The sequence below is a fragment of the Falco rusticolus genome, chromosome 5 (genome assembly GCF_015220075.1).
Source record: "Falco rusticolus isolate bFalRus1 chromosome 5, bFalRus1.pri, whole genome shotgun sequence".
In the NCBI taxonomy this organism is placed as follows: Eukaryota; Metazoa; Chordata; class Aves; order Falconiformes; family Falconidae; genus Falco; species Falco rusticolus.
This window is the reverse complement of record NC_051191.1, coordinates 20,675,097-20,700,083: the sequence shown is the minus strand read 5'-3', so window position 1 is coordinate 20,700,083 and position 24,987 is coordinate 20,675,097. Positions and strand designations below refer to the sequence as shown.

Genomic DNA, 24,987 nt, shown 5'->3' with positions numbered 1-24,987 from the left:
CTGGTGGCAGGCTGCATCTCGCCCGAAACCCTCCAGGAACACACTGCATGCTGCAGCAAGTGGCATCCGAGCTGCCATGGGGGAGATGCTGGTGGGTCCGGCCCCAGAGTGGAGTGGAGCTTACAGGGCCACAGGATGCAGGTGCCTCGGGATGCCAGCAGCATGGCAGGGCAGCTTTTGGCAGGAGAGGTGCTTACCCACCGCAGTGCTTGGAGCGCAGCACAACCCATCCCAGGTGCACAGAGGACAAGCACAGTGCCATAACCGGTCACCTTGGGGCTTCTCTCGCCTGATGGAGCAGCAGATGAAGCAGGACACAGCATTTTCCTCAGGAATTTCCATTGCTGCAGTTAGCGCCTTCCAATAGGCACATGCTGCTCCAGACCTTCAGCGGGTCCCCAGCAGACCCCAGCCTTGTTCCTCCATCTTTCTGCATCCCAGAGAGATGCAGCCAGGGCACGTGCCGACACAAGAAGTGCATGTCCCACCATGGGCTCTGCAGCCAGCACTGCAGCATCCCCAGGGCAAGCAGTGCAAACCATCCCCACTCCCTCTTTGGGCTCAAAGCCAAGTCCAGATGCTGCCAGGACCAAAGCCACCATACTTTTTTTGCAAGAGCAGAGCCTGCGTCTCCAGTTGCTGGCATGCTCAGCACCTCTAACTCCTCAAAAGTGGGTAGGAAAACACATTTTGTTTGTGGATCATAATCCTCTGAAAGCTCCGCACCACAGCTTTGCTCCTCACCCACAAGAACACAGTTTTACAAAGAGGAACAAAACCCGCTGTGCACACCAGCTCCCCGGCTATGGCAACCACACTGGCCACAGCCGCTCCAGGCAGAGGATGTTCCGTGCCCCCACCGCCTTCCTTTGCACAGCTCCTTGCAATCGCATTAGCACCAGGCTTAAATTAATAAAGGTGTTTGTCTTGTCAGTATGTGCTACATGTTGAACCAGCACCCTCTCGGGAACTGCGCTCCCGCAGCACAGGGATGAGCCCGATCCTGCCCAGGATGAGCTGACTTTGCCACTGGTGTTGCCCCATTACAGCATTGCCGCTGCCGTAGGCGGCTCCAGTCTCCTGCCTCCTGACAACCCTCCTCATCCCCAGGGAAGGAGCTCAACGTCTTCAGTATCATGCACCCGCAGCCCCCAGCTGAGAGACCCCAATGTGGGGGCACGCTCCCCCTGAGGCACCCCGGCATGGTTTGCTCTCAGTCCATTGAGGGGCTGGTGCTCTGACAGTGGGTGCTCACTCCCCGCTTGCTCCCCGCTCACTCCAAGACAGCATTCACGTGGCCATCAGCGTGGCCGGTGAAGGAGGGCTGGGCAGCACTGAGGATGGGGACAAGGGCAGCAGAAAGCTCATGTCACGCAGCCACAGCAAAGCCTCCACTGCTCTGGTCCACGGGGAAATAAAACAACCCCAGCAGAAAAGCACAGGACAAATGGAAACCGCGCGATCAATAGGATCATCATCTCTTTGCCGGCACAAAAATAAAAGGCGAAGCTGCAGATGCTGTTTCGGCACAAAATATCAGCAGATGAGCACCGGCTCACAGGGCTCAGGGCTGAAACAGGCATTTTTGAGAAGGGCACTGGTAGAGATGTTGCCCTTTGGGCTGGGGACACGTGCCAGCGATGACCCGGACACCCTGGCACACCCGGAGCAGCATCCCCTTGCAATCCCCTGAATCTCAGCCTGGAGGGGCATCACCAGCGTGTGCCGTGGCTGAAGCACAGCGGTGCCAGCCTGCAAAAGGATGCTGTGTTGTCCTGCTCCCGACACCAGACCACGCACCCACAAAGCCCTCTCCTCCCCTGAATCCCCCCTGCATCAGCCATACCCTTGGAGGTACCACCAAGCACGAATGCTGAAATCAGCTAATGAAAGTTATTTATGAAGCGATTACCAAGTTGGCTGTGCCAGCGCTGAATTAAGATAATTTGTAATTACGTGCAACGCTTTTAGAATACAGCACGCTTATGTTTTTAGTCACTTGTTTTATTAAATTAAATGCTCAGGCTAATTACAGGCATCCTTTGGATATCTCCCTCTCAACTCTCGACCCACGGGAGCCTGTCACCAGCAGATAGTGCGTTCATTGCTCCAGTGTGTTTGCTCACACAGGACCGTTCGGGGCTGTAATCAGCAACTATAAATTACCTCGTTAAAAACAGGATTACCCTTTGCAAGGAAAGCCTCTGCTTAAACCCATCAAGATTCTTCTAAAAAGTAATTTCCAAGCAATTCAAGTTTTTGTTTTGCTGGCATTAGAGGAGAGCATTTCCGGCTGAGGAATATTTGGGAAAGAACTCCTTAGTTCAGGCTTCAGTGCTGCAGCGAGAGCATCTGAAGGGATGTCTTACCCGTGTGCGCAGCTCTGTCGCAACCTTTGCCCCGCTACAAAAATGGCAAAGCATCTTCAGGTAGTGGCAGGGAAGGCAGTGCCCTTTCCTACGAACTAATCGGGCAAATCAGCCGAGCACAACGTTGTCCGTCTACGGGGAATTCATTAACCAGCGGCGCTTTGGCAATGCGCACAAAGAGCCACCTCTCCACGGACAGGGAGATAATGTTGTCGCTAATGAGGAAACTGAGAAGTATAAAAATATTCAGTAATTTCAGAAGTGTTTTGGGTTTTTCTTTTGTTTTAAATTTTACAACACTGCAATGTGTGAATTCTATTTTAAATGAACCTGACTTCACCTGACACCCTTGTCAAGCCAAGGGAGCAGCAGAAAAGCAGCGCAGTGCAAGATGCTCTGAATGTCCCACAGACGAGGCCCCTGGAAAAGCTGATCTAGCTCATTACTGAGCTCCAGAGATGCACCAGCGGCACCAGTGACCCATGGGGAGCCAACAGCCCCAAGCATGGGCAAGGACAGCCAGAGCATCCCCCTGGAGCACAATGGACCAGCCAAGGTTCTCCCCGAAAGGGAGGGTTAAACAGGAGACAAGGGATTTGTTTTCTTATCATTCTTCCTCCTAGCATCAGGTTTAGCTCACCCACGCTCGTGTGCCTTCCCCAGGTACCCTTCTGTCCATAAAATCTGGAGAAATCACACTATTTAATTTGGGTTTATGCTGAATACCCATCCGCTTGCTGTAACGCAGACCCCCAGAGGGCTTACAGAGCAATAAGAAATATTTTCCTCCATGGTTTCAACCTCTCATTGCTCCCCACTCCATGCAGGATCACCACAGATAATCAGCCTGGTGCAAGCATCGCCCTGCATCCCCTGGGGCTCCGCTGTGCCAGCAGAGGACCAGCACCCTGCCCAGCAGCATACCAGCACCATCCTGCAGGGCTGTCAGGGCTGCTCCTTCTCATCCAGGGAGCCACCAGGGGACAGACCCCAGCGGGGTCCCCACTCTTAGCAATGCCAATGTCAAGTCCTGCCATGACCCAGCCCCAAGCAGAGTGATGCTCGGAGCACTGGGCTGCCAGAGGGAGCCAGCGTGGGAGGATACAGTGCAGGCACAGTGGCACGGCATGGCACAGCTCCTGCCCCAGCAAAGGAAGCCAGCCCTGTCCCTGCCTGCCTGCGGACTGGCACAAGGCTTGGTCAGAAGACGAGGGAACAGCCCCATCCCCGCTGCCTGCTGGAAGAAATCTTTGTGATAGACTGCCCTGCCAGACCATGCCAGCTCTGCTCCTTCCCACGCTGGCTCTCCAAGCCAGAGGGAAATGAAGGAAGGGAGATTGCAGCGCTAGGGGAGGACTCGCGCCAGCAGTCCCTGGGGATCTGCAGGGGAGGATGACGGCAGCAGCGCCCACCACCACTAGCCCCAGCAGCAGGGGTCTGAGCCAGCCATAGGGTCCCCTCCACGGGACATAACATGAGAGAACAGCAGCTGCAAAAATCACCCCAACATGGTGTTTTTGTGGAAAGGGACCCACGACTCAGTGTGCCATGGAGCACCCCACTTAGCCAGGCACCCCCACACCACGCCGGGCACTGGAGCAGCCCCTTGCAAAGCTGCCCTGTGCCAGCCTGGCTCCCTCCTCGACGCAGCAGCTGGCCCCAGCATGGGTCATGGTGGGGGACCCCAAGGGTCCCCTCTGCCACTCCTCTGACCCCAAAGCACTCAAGGAAGGTGGCTGGCACAGGCACAAAGCCCCAGCGCCCATCCCACCCCACTGACCAGGAACTCAGTAACCAGCCCAGAACGCCAGAGGAGCAGCAGCCCTGCTCCACAAACGCCTCCATCCACACGTAATGGAGCTTTTATGTGATTGTCGCCCAAAAAGTAATTTATTGTCCAAAATCTCACAGGAAAGTGATTCAACATGCTAACTGCCCCAACCAGCACAAGTGCTGCTGGCTGGCTTTGCCGGAGGAGGGATTCTTCCCTGCAGCTCTCTCAGGAAGGTGAGGGAGGGGGAAGGATGGACACCCTCAGCCTGGATAACACTTGCACTTCCCGACCGCTGGCGCTGCAGACCCCACACCAGGACATCCCCACGCTGCATGTCCCCCAACACCTCAGCCAAAGCCCAGGGCTACCCTGGAGCATCAAACCTACCACAGGCAGGGCTAGGGACTGAGGGCAGTTTGACAGATCATGGGCAAACCCCATGCTGGATAAGAGATGGTGGTTTTGGTCTACCCCCGACCAAAGCCAGGCAGCCCCATGGGGCACCCGGGGTCCCCTGTGCTGCCCACGCGTCCCCAGGCTCCCCGGTGCTCCCAGCCAGACCCACCTTGCCTCCAGCTCCGCTGTCACGGCAGCTCCCCGAGGCTCGGCGCTGGCATTTCACACCCTCCCCAGCATTTTGGGTGCAGCAGGTGTGATGCCACGCCAGCAGCTGGGGACAGAACAGCCAGCGGCGGGTATGGGAGGCTCAGCAGCTTGAAATCCAGCCACACGTGTGTTGGGATGGGGCACCACTGCACACCATCACTGTGGGGCATCGAGCAAGGGGTCGGGCGGCTTTTATGTCTCCAGCAGTATTTCGGCTGATCTGCTCACAAGGAGAGTGAAAATGGGGTCACCGGTCTCACAACGGGGATGATCTGGACTCAAAACCTGGCTGCAGGATGCTGCAAAGCCAGGAGAGGCTTCTGCCTCCTTTTAGCCAGGCTCTAAAACCAAGGGGACAGGGACAGGCTCTGCTCAGAGCAAAAGAGCCAGCAGCTGCTGGCAGACTCCCCGTCTCAGGTGGTGGCAGCCATTTCAGGACTTAAGGAAAAACCTCCACACTTCCACCACCACTAACTCGACTTTCAAATGGTAACTGCACACCCCAAGGGATGCATAACAGGGCTGTCACTTGATAGACCTCACTGCCCTGGCTTTGGGGTCGCATGGCCTTTCGGAGCATGGGAGGGGACACACATGCATCCGCTTTCGACAGCATCCCTGCTTCTGGCAGTTTTAATTTCTGCTAATCCTCCAGCTTACGAAGTGTAGCCCCGCAGTGCACCGGCAGCCCCAGGTCCTAGGTTGAGGGAGGCATTTTAAGATGTGGGAGCAGCTCAGAGCCCAGCTCGGAGCTGCCCGCAGAAGCCAGCAGAAGATGAAGCTGGATGTGAGTGCACCGTGCCGAACCCGCACGTGACAGAGGGGAAGAATAGCAGCCAGCGAAAACTAGGACAGCAGCGGCCGGACAGGGAGGGAGGCAAAAAGCTTTTAAGGATGGAGCTGTCATCCCCACTGCAGAGCCCAGGAGAGAGGACATCTTGAGCCATCACTGTCACCATCATCATCCTGTCCTTGTGCTCACAGGCCATGCTGCAGCCCCCTTGCCAGCCCCAGGGGAACCACTTTGTACCAATGGTGCAGGCAGGGTCCATCCTCAGAGCCTGCAGCAGAGGGTCAGGGTAGAAAATGCTGAAAGGGCAGCCGGAGCCTTGCTAAACTGTAGCCAGTTCATCCTGCTGCGGACCCCCAAGAGGTGGCTGTTTGCAGCAAAGGAGGGGTGTGCATGCAGCGTGCAAGTGGTGCGTGGTCCATGTCCCATGCCACTGCTAGCATGCCCATGGGTGACAATCGGGCTATGCCATGCCAGTGCAGCCCTGCACCAGGAGGGGACAAGCCCTTCCCTGGCACCAAGCCCTGCAGATGCTGGGCAGCTCCTCCATGGGAAGCTTGTTTCCAAGGGGCCCAACAGTTTTGCCCCTTGCACTGGTGATTTCAGGAGGTGCCAAGACGGGAACTGTTCACATACAACGCATCAGGGAGGTGACAACCACCCGAGTGCCCCTGGCACAGCCAAGCACCAGCAAAGCCCACCTGCATGCCGGCGCCCAGAGGCAAGAGCAGGCTTGGGGCTGCCCCAAAAGGAACTTGGTGCAGGGGTGAGGCATTGTCCCCTCTGCTCTGGGGTGTGGGAACAGGACTGCAGCATCCCTCAGTCCCTGTGGATGAACGGTGCCAGCAAAGATCCACAAACGCAAGCTGGAGCATCCCCTCCCTGCAGCCCACCTGCAGGCGAAGGAGCTGGGTGGGCTGCGGGCACCAGCGAGGGACACACACACCATCCCTTGCAGCACATCTTCAAATGTCTAGCGACTAAATAGAGATCTCCAGCAGCCGGTGCTAATGGCAGGAGGAATATTCATGATTACTCTGAGCTGGAAGAGCGTCGCACGGCACTAGCAGAGGTGTGTGGAGGGAGGTGTTAACACAGCTGAAATGCCAGAGTGATGCAAGGGGGGCTGGGGGAGGCACTGAGCTCTCCGCTCCAGCAATCCCCCTGCTCTGAGGAGAGGGATGCCTTTGTCATGCTCCTGGCTGGAGATATAAAAAGCGGAGCCCTGACCCGCAGGCAGAAAGCGCATTGCTGTAACCAGCTCTAAACCAAGCCCAGCAGAGGAGGAGCGAGGCGGTGGGGCAAGGATGTGAGCCTGGGCTGGCTCTTGGCACGGGAAATTCCCCTTCCTGCCTCCAGCCCAATCCTGCTGGGTGTCCATGCGGTGATGGAGCTGCTGGTATCCGTTCACTGTGCTGGGGTGAAGGTCATGAAGCAAAGGCGATGCCAGCTCTATGGCAGCGCCCTTGAGCCAACGTGTGCCCCAGCCATGCCCTCCAGCATCCCCTCAGTCACCCTGAGCCACCAAGGGGCCATCCCACCGGTCACAGGGAAGGATCCAGGGTTATGCTGGGGTGATGCCCAGTGATGCCAGGTGTGGAGGCAGAGACCTGCTGCAGCCGTGCCGGGCACCAAATTCAACCTCCTTGCAGGACACTGTGGCTCCTCACAGAGCAGAGCGCTGCCGGCAGGGGACAGCTCTGGCTGCCTCCCAGATATAGTGGAGATGTTCCAAAAGCCATATGCTGCTGGGGAAAAAAATTAAGCCTTCGCAGAGCCAGGTTCATCACATACCTAAAATCACGGGCTTAAGTTTCCCGAGGCACAAGGGTGCTGTTGCTAGGCAGGACGTTAATTGCACAGTTCAGCAATGTGGCAGAATTGCACAGCTCCTCTCTAATTTAGTGCAATTTAACCATCAATAGAGGATTCACAGTAGCTTCCTGATGAGATCAAAAGGTCAAAGCTTCATTCTCCCATCAGCGTTTTCACGCTCACCCAGCAGACCGAGAAACATTTGCCACAGCCTTAGCACAGTGTCAGACCCAACCGCCCCGAGAAGCTGGGCAGCCACGCGCACAGGACGCCAGGTCTGCCCGTTTCTGCTTTAATGCTTCTGGACTGCAGGCACTGGCGATGATTAAGCCTCTCCAAGCAGAGCCGCTCCCAGAGAGCAAGATGCAAAGCCCGGCTGGAGTGTCGTCCTCTTAAATGCAAGCTGGCAGGTGCCTGGATCCTCCTCAAAGCATCAGTGTCAAAACACTAGGCACTTCTGCTGGGTCAGAAGAATTACAACACTTAAATGTAAGTTGTTTGGGAAGTATTTTAGCACAGCCCAATCTTCAGGGCTTATTACTTTCATGGCATCAATAAGACCAAGCACTTAAGTGCTGCCGCTATTTGCAAAGCATATGGTCTGGAGCTGCATCGTCCTCCCGGCTGCATCTTCCTCCCGGCGACATGGGCCCTGGAGCCGTGCGGTGCAAGTTAGCTATTGCCTGTGGTCACGGAGCTGTTGCCTCATAGAAGAAGCTGCTCTGTAATTGTCAGCAAGCTCCTGCCCATCTCCCCAAACCAGCGTCAGCTCCAGCTCCAAGGCTGGCCAGCTGCCCACAGCCCAGCACCAGCCCAGTCTCTGCTCCTCCAGGCTGCTGCTGCCCACTTTACTGTTTCAGGGTTTTTTCTTTTTTGCTGCTATGCTTTTGCTCTCTAACCCATGAGCAATTTCCTGGGATGCCAGAGGCTGTAATCCATACATGAACCCAGCTGTGCCAGCTCACAAATTAATCCAGCCCTGATCAGTCCTCGTACCTAGCTCCAACAGATCCCCCGGGAGCCAGGCTCTGGCTATGCCGTCGCGTGTTTGCTTTCAGCCAGGGAAAGAAAACCCTCCTGCGATAAAGCAGCAGTATTTTGCCAGAGGTCTGGATCAGCCTGAAGCCCCCACCCCAGAATTTAGCACCCTGTGCTGCCAGGAGCTGTATTTCAGCAATCTGGAGTCCTGGATGAAATGCCAAACAATTGCTTTCCCACTGTGGAAAGACTTGGGCAGAAGGGAAGAGAGGAACGGTGGAGAGATGCAAGCTAGCCGTTTTTACACTAGAAAAAGCATGCTACCCGGAGGGCAGAAAACAGGTTGCAAGAACATGCTGACTTCATATGTCTTCTCCCTGGAAGCTATTGCAGCCCCTATTAAATATTGATGGGGGAACTCTAGTGCCCCCACTTTCTGCTCCTGCCTCTCCTCAGATGCACCTCTCCTCTGCCAATATTTAGAATACATTAAGGCCAGATGCCCAAGCACTTAGCATTTTACGCCGCACTGCTCCACTGGTGTGGCAGGGCTCACCGTGCGCCCCATCCACGCCAGCAATCAGTTCTGTTACACAATACATGGATGAGCTACGATGATCCTTGTAACTGTAATTTAGCGGAGGTGAGACACTGATGAGTTCATGGGTTTGTTTCTCATTAATCTTTTATGCTCGTTGAGTGCGGTGCGCTTTTTGTAGTACAAATCCTGCTCAACAAATAGGGAAACAAGATCCGCTTTCCACACGGACCCCGTTGCTCTCACAGGCGATCCCTCTGCTGCCACAGAGCCGTACGGCATCCCTCAGCAGGCGGGGCTCGCCTGGGCTGTGGGAGCCTTGAATTCAACTCCAGCACAGAGATACTGGCCAGCCGGGCACAACCCACAGGCTTTGAGCTGCTGCTGAAAGAGACCATCCTCATGGCACCAACAGGGAATAATGAAGATAAGCTGGAGCTGCTGGGGGAGCTTGGCTGAGCTGGGGGATCCCCCAGGTTCCTCCAAGGCTGGTTGCCTTGAGCCACTCATTACTAGAAGGATGAAGGCACCAATCACGAATCATAGAATCATTTTGGTTGGAAAAGACCTTTAAGATCACCACTTCCAACCAAGAACAATTCAGAGCAATGGGAGAAGTCAGCAGATGGGTGTTAAGCCAAGGAAGCGATGGAAACCACTGCCAAATTCTTGGGAGCAGCCTGGATACCTCCCTGGGATGGACAACAGGAGATGAGTTTTGTAACAGACTCTAAAAACAATGTGCCACACAGAGAAGAGGTATCTGATAGCATCAGCCCAGACACATTGCTGCTGCTCTAAAATTGCCCAGAGAATAAAGTCACAGGTGCACATCCCATGTAGTCTGCGCCTTTGGGGGGTCCCAGCACGGCTCCCCTTCCCTGTGCTCCTGTCCCAGCCCTCAGCTCTTGCTCCCGGGGGGGATTTCCAGAAAGCCAACTCACAAGCCTCCCACCAGGCTGGCAGACCCAGGCACTCCTCCCAGCCACAAACGCATCTTCAAAGGCTGTGCTGACAGCCTGGGCAGGCTGCAGCAGAACCGCTGCACCAGAGACACCAGTGAGCTGCCACCACTGCGCCGAGCAGCTCATGGGCAGGAGAGGGAAGGAGGGAGGCACAAAATAACCCTGCAGGAAAAGTGCTGGAGAAGCCTGAGGAGAGTCCAAACTGTGTCCAAGGGTTTTGGCAGCAATGGAGAGCTCCTGAGCAGGCAGAGCCCTCTGGAGCACCGGCTCACCACTGCCCATGGATGTGCAGGCAGGGACACATGCTGGCAAGCATGGTGGGAGCTGCCAAGGAAAACCAGCACTGCACCACCCCAGGAAAGCCAGAGCTTGGTGGCAGAGCTGCTGCCGCTACCAAACCGGAGAGGGGCTAGGAATGACAAGCCGGGGAACCAAGTGGCTATCTTGTTTTTGGCATTGAAGAAGCTTGTGCTGCCGCGCCATTGGCATCATAACCACCGTGAATTGTGCTGTCACCCGAACAGCTCCATGGAGCTTTGCAACGCAAACCGAGCACTTCACTCCCCAGCCAATGTGCCACCTTCAAGCAGCCTCCGCTGAACTCCCAACTGCCCTGGCAGCGCAGTGGGGACACAGCCAGCCGCGCCGTGCTGCAACACCACCTCTCCTGGCAGGGGCCACGGTGTCGCCCGCGCTCCCCAGAACCAGTCGAGCCGAGGATGCCAGAAGAGCCTCTGCAGGGACAGGAGGAACTGCTCCACGTTCACAGCTAACGTTCGAACTTCTGCCAAGCCGAGTGCAGCCACCCTCTCTCCAAAATCCGGCTTGCTGCAGAAAAGCACCAGGCAGACACCTGCAAACCATCTGTCGAGCAGCCCTCGCCTTGCCTCGCACGGCACCAACTGCGGGCGGCTCCCACCGAGAGGGGCTGAGCAGGATGAGGCACCCACAGGCACCTGAGGCTCTGCCAGCAAGACCCGTGCGCCATCAGGTACCCCAAAGTGTCACAATGTTAGAAGAAAAAGCTCATCTCCAAGGATAAAGCAGATGTGATTGCTAAAAACGGGTGTGATGGGATCCTTCCTGAACAGCTTGTTTCCCAGATCTCAAATGGGTTATAAATCCATCTCAAAGAACGTCAAAACCAGTAACTTGAGGGGTCCGGGCTGCCCTTGACCTCAAGGTCCATTGCCTGCCCTTCCTCAGCTGCACACTCCCCAGTAGCTCCTGCTCCAGCAGTGCCGGATGGGGATGGCAGCAAGCTGGGCAGGTCATATATACAAAACCTCCCAGTTTCCCATAAATATCCTGGCAATCAGCAAGTGTCAGGGAACGTAGCAGAGAGAAAGTACTGCCGTTTGATGGGGTTTGGGTAAAATACAGGTCTTTCTAAAATCTGCTGGAGTGTGGCAGAGCGCTGGCAGGCAGAATGATGAGGAGCAGGAGCAGCGGTGCTGCTGGGGGCTGCCATTCATCACCCGCCCTCGCGCCGCGCAGCTGATGCTCTGCCTTCATCCGGGCATCGCTTGGCACTGCCCAGAGGTGAGGGGGTGACGAAAGTCACCTGGCTGCGCTGCTGGAAGACAGATCGGACACAAGATTAAAGACACAGAAAAATCCTTGCAAGACTTAAATACCGGCACCTCTGGGAGCCGACAGTTTGCAGTCAAAGACCACGTGAGGAGCCGAAGCCCAGCAGAGCCAAGCCGTGTGGCTGCCCCAGTACCGACCTTCTGCCGTCATTGCTCTCTGCAGCAGGACACATCGTGCCTGGCTAGGTGGGCAGACAGACAGGGACGTGTGCGTTTTGCCCAGCATCATCCTACCGTAAGACCAGAAGAGAACCAGTATTGCAAGCACCCTGCATCCCAACCGAGCAGAAATGCCGAGACCAGCCGGTGGGTCAAGCCTGATGGCTGTGGGCTCTCCCCCACTTCCCAGCCCCCCCTGCAGGGCTGATCCCTGGCTGTGAGGTTCCCCACCGACCAGGAACAAGGACCCCTCACAGGTGACGGCTCCCACTCTCCAGAGGCTGGCAGGCACGAGGGCTGGCTCATCCCTCATCTGCTTGCAGCCCAATGGGAGTCAGCAGTTCCCTGCCTTTGGAAACATATCAGAAAGCCAAGGAACTTGCACACAAGCTCATTTGAGAGCCGGGGGGGGGGGGGGCGGGCGTAAAAATCCAAGCCCAAATCCTTCTGTCTTTTCTGAAGCCATTTCCAGCTTCTCTACATTTCCAGCTCTTCACTGCTTTCTGTTTGCAGCAGCATCTGCTCCTCCAAGTTTGCCCGGTGTGGTGACAGCCCTGACGCTCGTGTCAGCTTTGCAATTAGCTGCCAACGTGCCAAACACAGCCCCAGCAGACACGAGGCTCGCCAGCGCTCCGGCAGCACGCTGGCAGCCAGAGCAGGCACAGCACCGGGGCCCTGCCACTTTGAAGACCCACCGCCTTGTGCCCAGCTGGAGGGGGCTGGAGGCACCCAAAGGTACCCGAGAGCCCTCCCCAGCACCCCAACACCTGCGGGGCAAGTGGACAGGTGTGAGCCACCATCCAGAATAAACAAGAAAAACTGGACAGCCTCAGCTTTGTGTCCTCAGAAAACACAGCTGGAAGGTGCCCCAGGGCCATCCAGGCAATCCTTGAAGAAATCCCCCACTGCCAATGTCAACCTTATCTCTGCTGCACAGCCACCATGGAGTCCCCGAGCAGCGGCACAGCCAGGAAAGAGCCAAGACATCTCTGCTCCTGATCCCCTTTCCACCTCCTTCCGACTCCCAGGGATGAGGGGCCCCAATGCTGCCAAAACCCCAAGCCCCCAGCACCAACTGCATCCCTCCCCACAGCCCTGCTCTGGCCAGGGAAGACCGTGCCGCACTTCCAGACTTCACAAAAACCCAACCCACCATCAGCAGGATGTTTTTATCCCGTTTTTTTCCTCTTTGAATCAGGGTCCATGTGTTTGACTCTCCCACTCCAAGAGTATTACCAATTAAGATATCAATTTAGATAAATTGGGGGATTGGAGTAGATTTGTACTGCCATCAGATCAACTGGGCAAATCTAGCTTGCTAAAGCACAGAGCCACTAACGAGATTCTGTAGTTTAGCTGTCCAAGGGAGTGAACTTCTGATTAAAAAAGCACAGATGAAACCTCCTGAACACCGGGAACAGTGCTGACACCAAGACCCAGGAAAGCCCCAGTCCCTGAGCCAGAATCGTCACCTGCATCAACCATTGCAGCCTGCAGCGCTGGCGCCAGCAGACCTGGCAGGTCAGGGCACCTTGCAGCTGCCACTCCTCCCCAAGGGTTTGCTCTTCTTCCTCCCATCCATGGAAACACCCAGCACAGCAGGGTTCTGCCCTTGGCCAGATCTAACACACTGGCAACCTACGTCAGCAGAGCCAGATCCGTCACCAAGACGGACAGAGCCCGGAGCCCACCATGGGGTAGGAGGGCTGAGCAGTGTGGGACGCTGTAGCAATGGGCATCAGCTGCGGCGATGGGGAAGGGCTTCTCCTTGCTCAGAGGCACCTTGCTCACCCCAAAGACTGGAGAACTCCATACTCTGAGCCCCAGATGTGGACCACAGCTGTGAAACGAGCTCCTGCCTCCAGGTTGTGGGCTTAAACCAGCCCTGGCTCCAGCCTGGCCAGACAAGGACCAGGCACTTTCACCAGAGGCGAGGGCAACACCAGCCACAGTGGGCACAGCTCAGCCTCCAGCCCAGCAAGTTGCTAAGGCCACGGCAGTGGCCAGACACGGCCTGGGGAAGGATTGCCATGAACACTGCATTTTTGATGCTGCGCAGCAGGAAGGAGCCACCCTGCATCCTGCTCCTGAGATGCTGCCCCAATCGGGGGGGTGTGTGTGTGTGTGTGTCCTGGCAAGGGGGCTCTGGCCATCCCCACACACCATGGCAGCGGCACCGCACCTGCAGAGCCAGCACCTGGGCAGTGGTGGGAGATGCGTCTTCATCTGAATACGTTATGTTCCTCGACAGAGACAAGTGATAGAGATATTAAATGCTATCAGCTCCTGCTCTCAGGATTCATTTTGCGCCGGGTGATGAAGGCGGGAGATGAAAGGCTGTAGGATTTTATTACGCTGAATTTTCAGTTTGTCATTTCCCATCTACTCGATCAGATGCCTTGGGACCAATTTGTGCTTGGTGGGATGGAGATGGATCTCCCCGGCAGAGCCACGTTATCTACGTGCTACCTGCTACAGTGGGTACGTGTCTAGCCCCGACTGCAGGCAGAGCAGCTCGCAGCCAGAGCTGCCGAGCCCCGACACTGCTGCAGAGCTGTCAGACCCACGCACAACGCGCTGTGAGTAAAGCCTTCCAGAAAAGCCTGAAATCAAGCCCCCCCCCCCCCCCCCAAAAAAGAAAAAAATAATAAAAAATGTGTACATGCCTTGAGCTCAGGGTCCATCTTTGCAAGGGCAGTGAGGATGGGGGTCTCCCACACTGAGATGGCCAAGTGCAGAAAGCTCCAGACCGTAGGAGCTGGAGCAGGGATTAAAGGGGAGCAGCAGCAGCAGCAGCCAAGGGTCCCCAGGCACCGTGGGGCTGGGGGAGCTCTGGGGCAGCAAGCATCACCCTGAGAGCAGCAATGTGGCCAGCCAGGGATAGGGGAGAGGGGCACACAGCTGAGCAAGGAGCCCAGTTTGTCTGGCCAGGGCTTTTTTGGGCAGTTGTTGGGGTTTTTGATGTTTTTTCCTTTTTTTTAAACTAATGATCTGGAAAGGGAGGGGGGTAAACATTTCATTAATTGCATTCACAGGTAATTAAGCAACCACATAAGCGGAGCCAGAGGTGAAAATGCAGAAGGACCTAAAGAAGGGTAAAACCCAGAAAGAAGGAAATGAGGTTCAGCTGGGGCACCCACAAGCAGGGGTGGCCGAACCTGCTCCTGCACGGTGCAAAGGCACCCACAAGCAGGACTGGGGAAGACCATGAAGGACAAGAGAGCTTGCACTGGTGCCAGGGCCCAAAACCCTCTCGGTTTAGGGGTGCGCAAGTAAAAGACGGGCACGGCAGTGGCAGGCCAAGTACCCAAATGGGTATTTTCTGAACCTCGTCACTACAGCCATCATGGTCCCCAGGACCAGGGCAGGATGAGCTCTGGAGCACCAGCTGCTCCAGCTCTTGCAGGAGGAAGGAGTGGAGGAAGATGGCAACAGCTCTTGCTCCACAGTGGTGCTGCGTGACTTGGGCTCACACTGGCCAGGCCACGCTCATGAGGACAGTTAATTTCACGCCACCGGAAGGTCTGGCAGCAGGACCTGCAAACGCTGGATGCAACCTAAAGGTGCAGGTGTTCCCAAATGCTGAGGCCACTCCGTACAACGAGTTCCCCAAAGGAGAAGCCAGCTGCAGACCAGAGATTTGGCTGCAATCTGGTGACTTTGGGGTGCTGGGGCACCTGTAGTGATACTCCAGACTTGAGGAGGAGGGGGGAGAGGGGGGAACAGCCTACGTTTAGGGCATCCCCTGGGCATCCCCGTGCATGGCGGCCGGGCTAGCAGCAAGCCCAGCAGCTCCCAGTAGGCAAGGAGAAAGCAACCACCCGCGCGCCGGGGCTGCAGCGCTGAAGCAAGGGAAGGATTTTCAGGGAAGCCAGCAGTGCGGCGGGGGACAGCCGCCTTTCTGCAGTCTCCTTGGAGACCGCGATTGCTCCGCAAAGAAACTGTGCTCCTCCTGGCAGCTCTGCACAGTGCCGGTGGGACATGAGGGAGCAGGTCCCCACCACCACCAGCACCGGTGGCTGCCGTGCAAGCGTGCCACTTGGCTCATGGCAGCTCCCGTCCACCCGGTGCTGACGCCAGAGAAACAGCAGGAGGAAGAGGCTAATTTGGGAAGTTATTCATAATTCAGTGTGTACAAAACAAGGCGGCATCCTAGGAGGGAGGAATTTCCAAATTACTGTTCCCACAGCAACCCGGGCTCTGCCCCTGTGCACACCAACAGTTTGGGGAGCCGTGGCACGCGGTGCCATCGCCCGCCAGCACAGCAAAGCCAGCCCTCAGCACATCACTGCCGTGTGGGATAAAAAAAAAACAGCCCTAGAAAAGGTGCCTTTCGTAAAATCCTGGATGAAGGCTGGTTCTCTGCTCCCGGCTGGAAAGCCCTCCTCTCGCTCACAGGCGGGAGCGCTCCTTGCCATCCTGAGAGGCGTTAGATGAGGTTTCTGCTAGGAACAATGCGGGTGCTCGGTGGGGGTCTCAGCAGCTCATGAGTGCATCAACCATTAGGGGGGAACAAAATAAAAGAAAGAAAAAAGTGGCAAGCAGATAAATCCCTGCCCTAAGGAGCTTTTATACAGTTTCAGATCAGTTGCCACCATGCAAAACCAGGCAGTGCCGCGCTCCCGGGCCCATGCCACAGGTCACAGCCCTGCCGGCAGGTACCGGCTGCCCCCACCACCACCCGCTCCGCACTGAGAACAGGGCACAGGATCAAACCAGAACCCTGGCTCCCAGCCCAGCAGAGGTTCTTTGAGTGGAGGTGAAGAGGACTCAGCGTGGGACCTGCAGTCGTGTGGCAGAGCTTATTTTGGGCACTTTCATGTCACTGCCAAGTGCGGGACTCGAGGTCCAGTGCATGCCGGCTTGCAAGATGCTCAAACCAAGCACAGCAGAGACCAAACTGCATGAACAATACGGCGCTTTCTGAAGACTTCAGTCACCGGGATTTCTCCATCAGATCTTGACGCTGCAGGTCTCTGGGAGTCAGACCTCAGCGTTCCTTTGAGCTAGATGACAAACGAGTCTGCTACTTCCAGAGGCTCCCCGACCCCAGCCAGCCCCACGGTGGAGGGGAGAGATGCTCGGGGCGGCATAGCCCAGCACCTCGCTGAACAGCACAGCAGGGAGGAGAAGGAAAACTGAAGGATTTCGCACACATCGCATCATCTCCAGCAGCCCTGCAGCAACGGGCAAACATCAGGCTGCAGGGGAAGGGGAGGGCAGAGCTGCTGCTGCGCCGTGTGAGCAGAGGACCAGCCCCAGCCCAAAGCATGCAATTGGCAAAGGACCTAAGGGTGCTGAGCAGCATCTTTGCCACTGCCCCTGTGACCATCCACCGAGGGGCATGAGTTTGCAGAATAGGCCACCCATCTGCCAGCATGCCCCTGAGCGGCGCTGCTGTCCCACCACGGACCACCTGCAGCCCCACGCCCTGGAAATGGGACTCTCCCACCTCCCCAGAGCAGAGAGCTGTGATGGCACCTGCTGTACAGATTGGGAAACTGAGGCAGGGGATGAGGGATGCATCAGTCTCTCTGCAGCCATCAGAGCACAGGCTCAAACCCTCCCCAAGGCTCCTGCATCTCACGAGATGGGGCTCCCCCAAGAAGAAAAAGGGGGTACTTGGTGGGGGGAAGGGGGGTCAGGCCAGATGGAAGAGGAGCCTCATGGGGAGGGGACTCCATCCAGGGACGGCCACAGATGCCAGCGATTGCTGCCCACCAGAGATGTCACACCGGTAGGGCACAGAGCAGAGCACCCACCCAATCTCACCCCACGGTCACCGCCCCACTACACATCCCCATGGTCACCTGCGTGCTGTCCCCCTCCAGCCGGGGGGGTCGGATGCTGGACAGGTGAATGGTTTTGTGGTCCCCAGAGTTGAGCTTCACCACGATGGCATCTGCGTTCAGCACCTGCATCACCTGGGGAGTGAGAGAGGCCAAGGTGAACACCATGCCCACAGGCAGCACCAGCCCCAGAGGTGGGCACCGCCGTGACACTGGCATGCACCCCAACCCACCCGGGCTTCAGCCCCCAGCAGATGGCACAGAGTGAGCAGCTCCAACCCCATCCCCGGTGCCCAGTAGGTCACTGGAGCAAATGCCACTTGCCAGCACATCTGTGGTCCAGCTCTCTGAGCCCCAGAGGGTCCCCAGACAGTGATGCTGCAGCACACCAGCACATTGCCAGCCATGTGCCATCCTGTGCCAGGGCTCAGCCCCGCAGGGTTTCACTTCAGAAACAAAACTAGAGAAGGGACTGGACCACGAGCATCGATTCCAGATGATGGACAAGCACACATAGAGAAGAGAGCACACCCCACAGCAGAGACTCTTCCACTCCACGATCATGCAACAGTGTGTCCTGGCTGGTGGTTCTCCACACATCCATAGAGCAAATTAATTAGAAAAACTGGTGGCAAAGGCAGGCAGGGCTGTGCAGGCAGGCAGAGGACAGCAGGGCTCAGGACACGCTGTTTTAATCTTCTCAGTTTTCATTAAATGCTGCTCTCCAGCACGGATCGAGCAGCAGCAGGCAGAGCAGGACAAGGCACCTGGGTGTATCCTGCTGGCAGGGCATGGACCTTCCCCTGCCTGCTCTCAGCACAAATCCAGTCCCCCCAGGGCAAAAGATTCCCGTTATTGCTCACCCATAACAGGGGAGCAGAGCCCCACGCATCCCTCCCAAGCTGAGCCAGGGCTGAGGGGTAAGTGGAGGGACAAGTGCACAGCCTTGCTCCACTTGCAGCACTTTTTGCCCCAGCAAGCACATCAGTCCCTCAAAATGTGCTTAGCCAAAGGGATAACAGGATTATAGGAATTAAAATTAAAGCAGACATCGAGGACTGCCAGGGCTCCTCTCGGCACAGCAAACCCCCCCAGGGGACATCCCTACCCAGGGACTCAGCTTCTCCTGGGACCCAGAACCTTTGTTTTTCATAGGCAGAAGGGAGCCCAAAGCAGTTTGCATGCTAAGTGGAGTAATCAAATCTCATGCTTCAGGGCATCCTCACTGCTGGGGGGTCAGGATGGGACCCCAGCAGCACACTGGGCATCTATCCCTTCCCTCCCACAGAAGGCTTAGAAAAAGCACGATGTGACAATAAGATGCTGCAGCCAGGGAAGCTGCAGGTCAAATCCGAGGGCAAATCCTGCGCTACATTACACGTCCATCACGCGCACTCCATACTTCCATGTCAGAGCTGCAGGAGTGGCGGTCAGATCTCATTTGTCCTCTGGCAGGAGGCGGCAGCAGGGCAGGCAGCTGCCAGCTCCCAGCACCCCAGCCTCTGGCACAGCCCAAGATACAACTGGCAGCAGGGACTCACCAAACGCGCCTGGCCCTGAGCATCTCCATGCTGGCAGAACTTCCTGGCAGGACCCTTCACCAGGTTGACCTGGCTGCAAGGGGTCTCTGCAGGGGCACGGGATGCTGCAGGATGTGGCCCCTGGGGCACACCCAGTGCCACAGGTCCCAGGCAGGGCAGCAGCAGGAGCCAGGGCAATCCCCAGGTGCCCCTCCCTCCTCGGGTACCCAGTCCCCTCCTCCAGGCAGGAGCCACAGCTCTGGCAGCACCATCCCATGCACAGAAGCAGAAGGTGCTTTGCAGCCCCCACCAGGGACCCCGTGGGCAGGAGGGTGGCACATTGACAACAGCAGCAAAACGGGAGACTCAGCACCCCCTCAGAGGCAGAGTCATTTTTCTTGCTAACAATTTCTCAGCTTGCTGTGGCCAGCTTCCCTTTTTGTATTTATTGTGGCTTCACCTGCCTCAGAAAGGCACTTTGATAAACGGATTGAAAGGATTAATATTTTTTTAAAAAAAATTTCTGCAGCTCCTTCTTGTGGAGCCTGCATGCTCCAGTACTGCCTCCTCCCCAACCCCCTAGGCCGTAGCCCTCACAGCACACCCAGGCTCCTGCAGCCCGGTGCACAGAGGGGACAGCTGGGTGATGGTCCTGTGGGCAGGTGGGCTCCAGCAACCCACCACTGAGCCCCACCAGGCTTGCTGCCATCACCGCTCCCCCGGGAGCAAGAAGGTCACAGCAGTGCCTCGGTCAATACTTTTCCATGCAAGAAGTTTCTTCTGACGGCAAGTGTTGATCCCAACAAGGTTTACGATTTTCCACCCAAGGGCTTTGCCTCAGCAGCTCTCCTGGGTGTTTAGGGGGCCAAGGACTCCCTGCACCTGGGGGCCACAGGGCTATTCCCCCAGCTGCCACTGTGCCCCACCGCTCCCCAGGGCAGCCTATTCCTGCCTGCTGTGCTCCCTGTAATGAGGGCAGCTCGGGCAGCTCGTTAGTTCTCCTGGGAGAAGGTTCACAGCCAGGCTGCTGCACAGGGAGCATCCCCAAAGCCAGGAGCAAGGTCCTGCACCCTGACCTTGCAAGACGAGGATGGTGGTGCTTTGGGAGCTGGTGTCTAGCACCAAGAGAGAGGCCAGTGCTGCTCCCTGACCAGAAAACTGCTTTTTGAAGGGTTTTGGCAGTATCTGGCACTCAGCACAGGAGAAGAGCAGCTTCCAGGCTGGCTCTGGCAGATCCTGCTGAGATCCGAGACGATTTGGCCATGACGAAAGCTCCAAGCATTTTGCAAAGGAGAGGAAAAAAAAAAAAAAAAAAAATACAGGCACAGCTCATCCACAGCCACCTTCTCCAGCCTGCAAAGCGCTGAGGCCAGTGCATGGCAGGAGGCGATGCACAGCCCCAAAGCGAGCCTGGATGCGGCTGAGGGGCTGCCCAGCGGCTCCACTCCCCCTTCCCAGCACGAGGGGGCTGATCCTGCCCCCCAGCAGGGAGACGGGATGACGCAGCCTCTCACAGCCCTCCAAGCCCCACGTACAAAGCTGTATTATAAACAACTTTTGGCAGAGGATAGCTCTCAGTGTAATGTATTCAACTCTAAGCAGCGCTGTCCCAAATCCCTGGGTGCTCTAAGACAAGCTGACGTAGGGAATTCAGGAAAAAGCATCCAGCCTCTTCACATTTCCATTCCACTACTTTTCTTCTTGCCGCTCACAAGCATCAAATCCACAATCAAGGCCAAGCCTTAATGTTTCCCTGAACCAACCCCTCTGCTCAAAGCACCGGCAGCTGACCGCGACGGCAGCGGGATCCAAAATTAGCTGGAGCTAATTTGCCACGGTTGCTCAACGGTGCAAAGACAGGTTGGGATCTTCCTCCTCCTCTCCCTGCCACCGCCCGCCTGCCCCCCCCCCCCCCCAGCAGCTCCTACGTCAGCTCTGCTGCTGCAAACGAGCACCTCGGCGTTGTGCCGAGCACGGAGGCGGCTTCAGTGCCAGAGCAGCCGCTGCCCGCACCCAGACCCCTCCGCAGGGCGCTAGGAGGATGGATGGGGGCTCACGGTGCCCCTCAGGGAGCCCGAGCACGTGCCCAGCTCTGGCACCGCGAGGCGTGCGGGCATTTGTCCTGATTTTCCCTGTCACTTACAATTCCCAGGAAGGGAAAAAGACCAAAAACTGACACTGCAAAACTGACAGTGCCCCGGGGGGGCTTTGGCTGACAGCTCCCTAAACGCTGATTTGCACAGGCCTGCATAAAGAGCCGGTTTTAACTGAAGGCGGAGAAACTCTGTGTCTCCTCCCCATGAAGCGGGACAGCACCGTGGTGTTCACTGTGTTTGGGGGCTCTTACTGCAGAGCCAAGGCAGCCAAACAGCACTGGAGCAGACCCCAGGCTGCAGCGACCCGGGAGACTGAGTGCTCCCCCGCTGGGGGGGACTCAGCAGAGCAAGGGGCTGTGCCCAGGACCAGGGACCATCCTGCACACCGGGCCCCAGGAACCTAAGTGGGATGCGGCCTGTACATTGGGGTCCCCTCTGCTCCATGACACCAGGGGTGGATTCCCACTGCTCCCGGGGTGACGGCTGTCCTATGGCAATGCCCAGCACCAGGGCTAGAGATGCCGCTGAGCCCCAAACCCCCAGCAGACACCATTGCAGGGCTTGGGATGAGAGACCTGCCTGCCGCTGGTGGCAGCTCTCCACCAGCGTCCCAGCCCGCACACAAGCTATTCAACAACATAACGGGCATTTTTGAAATGCCAGGAGCATCCACCCGCCCCCTCCACCAGCCCTCCGCAAGCTGCTGAGCAAAGCGTGACTAACGGCCCCCGTGCCGGCTCCTGGCACAGGCTCCGGCGGCAGCTCCTGCCAGTGGCAGGGTGGCACTTCCGAGCACGCCAGCGCCTTCGCACGGCCATCCCGGTGCCCGCAGCAGCCTTTGCCCAGGTGTTATTTCTCACCACAGTAGCAGCATCTTGGGTAGGGACCAAACGTGGTCCTTCTCCCCAGGGACAGGCTCACACTTCTGGGCTTCTCGGACACCCTGTGGGCTGGGCACTCAGGCTCCATTCATATGCCACTCGAAGAGGAAAAGCCCAGAAAACCCTTCACCGCCTGGGGAAGCTGGTGGGATGTTTTGGGGGACCCCTGCTAACACTGCTATCAGCCATATCTGAGCTGACCAGCAGGCGTTTGCAGAGAAGGGAGTAATCTCAGAGTTAAGGCATGAGCCAGTGCCTGCCCAGGCTCATCCCAGAGAACAGGAGCTGCTGTGTAGATCCTGGTGACAGCACCGCACGCCGAGATAATCCAGCTGGTTGCACTGCACAGCTGAGACTGGACTGGCCAGCCGCAAGAGCTCCTGCTCTGCCCTGCCTGGCAGCTCTGGAGCTGGCCCAGCCCCAGGCTCTGCTGTCCTGCAGCGTCAGGGCAGCTGGCAGCCCCCTCAAGGCAGGGAAGGAGCAGCCCCCCCGGAGCAGCCAGGCTTTCCCCCATGCCTGCAAAGCAGGGGTGTCCAAGCATGACCCCAGCAGGGATGAAGCAGCTGGAAGGATGCTCCAGGGCAGGCTCAAACCCGAGCACAGGGGGAAGCACAGGGGTTAAGCTGACTTTCTAAGAAATCTGGTTGTTGCACATTTCTCAGGATTTCCACCAGAACAGAAGCCCCCTTGGCTACAGCTGCTGCGCTGGGCGAGCCAGCAGCGCCACCTAGCGGGCTGCTACCCCCGGCTCCTCCACAGCGGTGCCCGGACCCTGCCGCAGCCCACTGCCCCAGCCAGCCCTGCCCAGGCGAGATGCCCCTCCGCAGGGATGCCCACCTGGGACAGGGGCACCAGGTCAGCCCCACACAGCTTCCCTCACATCCTCCTTTCTCCACCGGCTGTGCACTCTGAACCAGGCCAGTGCAGGGGTAGGCACGGTTTCTGTGTGCCAGGAACACTGGCACTGTGGCACTGGGGCATCCCTGGAGCTGCTCTCATGCACGGGGCTAGCAAGGCCCTGGAGCCTGCAGCCAGGGGCTCTGCCCACGGAGCCCCACAGTTCCACACCAGCAGCCCCCGGGATCTGACACCGCACTGGAAACGTAAGCATTAGAGGGAAGCAAGTCTCTGCCGAGCCCAAACAGCCTTTGGCAGGCAGGGCGAGAGCATCTCCGTGACACCATCAGCCAGAGTGAAGCCCCAGGGCACCCACCAGCCCATCCCCATGAACCGTGGCCCCTTCCCCTCCCCTCTGCTTTGTTTCCCCTCTTCCCATCCCAGGCCTGCCCAAGATCCCAGCGTGCACTGGACAGTCCATGGCAGGGATGTAGCTCAAGCACAACCCTCTGGGGTCTGTCCAAGCACCCACCACCAGGCACCCTGCCCCAGCACAGGCAGAGCCTACCTGCCCCGTCCCCTGCCCTGCCACCCACTCACCTTAGCAACAAACTGCTTGTCCTTCTGATCCAAGTTTGCCGTGGGGGCCACATAGTCCCTCCAGATCCTCAACTTGCGCTCTTTGGCGAACCTGGCAGGAGGGGGTGACAGACATGATGCCCAGGCTGGCATCCCCAGAAGGGACGACTGTGCCATATGCTAAATTGTCCCACAAAACCCTGGCAGAGACAGTGGGGCTGGCGCAAGCTTGCAAGGGAAGATCACACCTACCTCCCACCCAGGAGAGCAGTGGGGGTACCCCACATGTAGATGGGGAGAGGGGGCTGGAGTCACCCCAGGCACCCTACAGGTGCAGCTCAGAGCACAAGCACCCCAGCACCAGACTCACCTTTCAGCTGCACGCAGCTTGTCAGCGCCACGGGTGTAGACAGCGATGGACCAGTCCACACAGCGGGCAAAGCCCTCCTTCAGCAAGAGCTCGGTGATGTTCCCGTTCTGCAGGGAAGGGGAGGAGGCACACGCTCAGCGGCAGGGGATGCAGCATCAGCATCTACCCCTGTGTCCCCAAGGAGAGCTGGCATATCCCTGCCCCGCTGTGAGGTGGGGCTCACTTTCCCCACTCAGCCCCTTAGATGTCACAGGTCCTCAGAGAGCCCTGCAAGGTCTGGCCACCACACTTGGTGCCCCCAGGGCTACTGGTGACCTCCTCAGCAATACCCACTGCTCCTTGCGGGCTGCTCAGATGGACCATGGTCTCCCACATCCACAACTAAAGAGCCCACAACTCCCAGCTGCCCTGAGCTGCCACCAGAGGCACCAGGACCTTGTGACCACCTTGAGCATCTCCAGCAAGCGATGATCAACCGTCTGCCAGCCCACTGGGACCCTCTCCCACCCCTTGTCACTGTCAGTCCCACTTGCCGGATGCAGGATGGTGCCCAGGATGTTCTGGTTGTGGCAGCTCTCCAGGACGATCTGTACGTCCCTCTGCAGCAGCCGTGACTCTGTGAAGAACTTCGCTTCGGCTGCAAACGGCTCAGGGACTTCAGGGGCATCCGCCTCCCGCTTGAATGTGGGGCACTGCGGCAGAGGGGGAACAGTCAGGGCACGGGCTGGCACCTAAAGCCTCAGCAAGGGGGTGGGAACCTCCCTGGGGAGGGAGGGAGGCTGCATGCAGCCCCTGTGCTCCAGCTGTAGCTTCTGGGAGACAGGCCGGGGGGCTGCGCGCTGGGGTCTGCACACCGATGCTTTTGTGCCACATTTCACTGACACAGCCCTTTAACCGCCCTGACAAACACCACTGGGATCAAACCAGGACACGGGGACCACCTCCCAGCATAAATGCACCCAGGGTGCATCCACGCTGCATCAGACAGGCAAGGAGGGAAGGGGGGAAGGCTCTGGTGCTTCAGCAACAGCAGCATGAGAGGGAGCGGAGGCAGGCAGGGATGCTCTGCCCCAGACACCCCAGGAGCCCCCAGCCCTTGGCATCAGCCTCCTGGCACAGCGGGGGAGCCGAGCTCTCTGGTCCACGCACCAGTGGTCACCTCGATGCCAGCAAAGCACGGACGGCCGCTGACCCAGCGACCAGGAGATCCCTGCAGGGTGTCCGACAGCACAAAGCTCAGGCTGCCGACAGACCTGGCAGCACAGAGCTGGTACCTGCCTAACCTAAACCTGCTTCCATCCCCGCAGTGACACCCCGCACTGGCACACA

General features: G+C 57.7%; 1 protein-coding gene across 1 annotated transcript in view; it reads right to left on the bottom strand.

The window, feature by feature from the left end:
- SND1 (staphylococcal nuclease and tudor domain containing 1) overlaps nt 1-24,987 on the bottom strand; it is a 128,728-nt gene that overhangs the window by 91,121 nt on the left and 12,620 nt on the right. Inside the window, exons 7-10 of the mRNA XM_037388764.1 lie at nt 24,192-24,350; nt 23,659-23,765; nt 23,310-23,400; nt 17,397-17,510 (exon numbers count right to left, since the gene is read on the bottom strand). Coding sequence (XP_037244661.1) covers nt 17,397-17,510; nt 23,310-23,400; nt 23,659-23,765; nt 24,192-24,350 — 471 coding nt within the window. The remainder of the gene's footprint in view (nt 1-17,396; nt 17,511-23,309; nt 23,401-23,658; nt 23,766-24,191; nt 24,351-24,987) is intronic.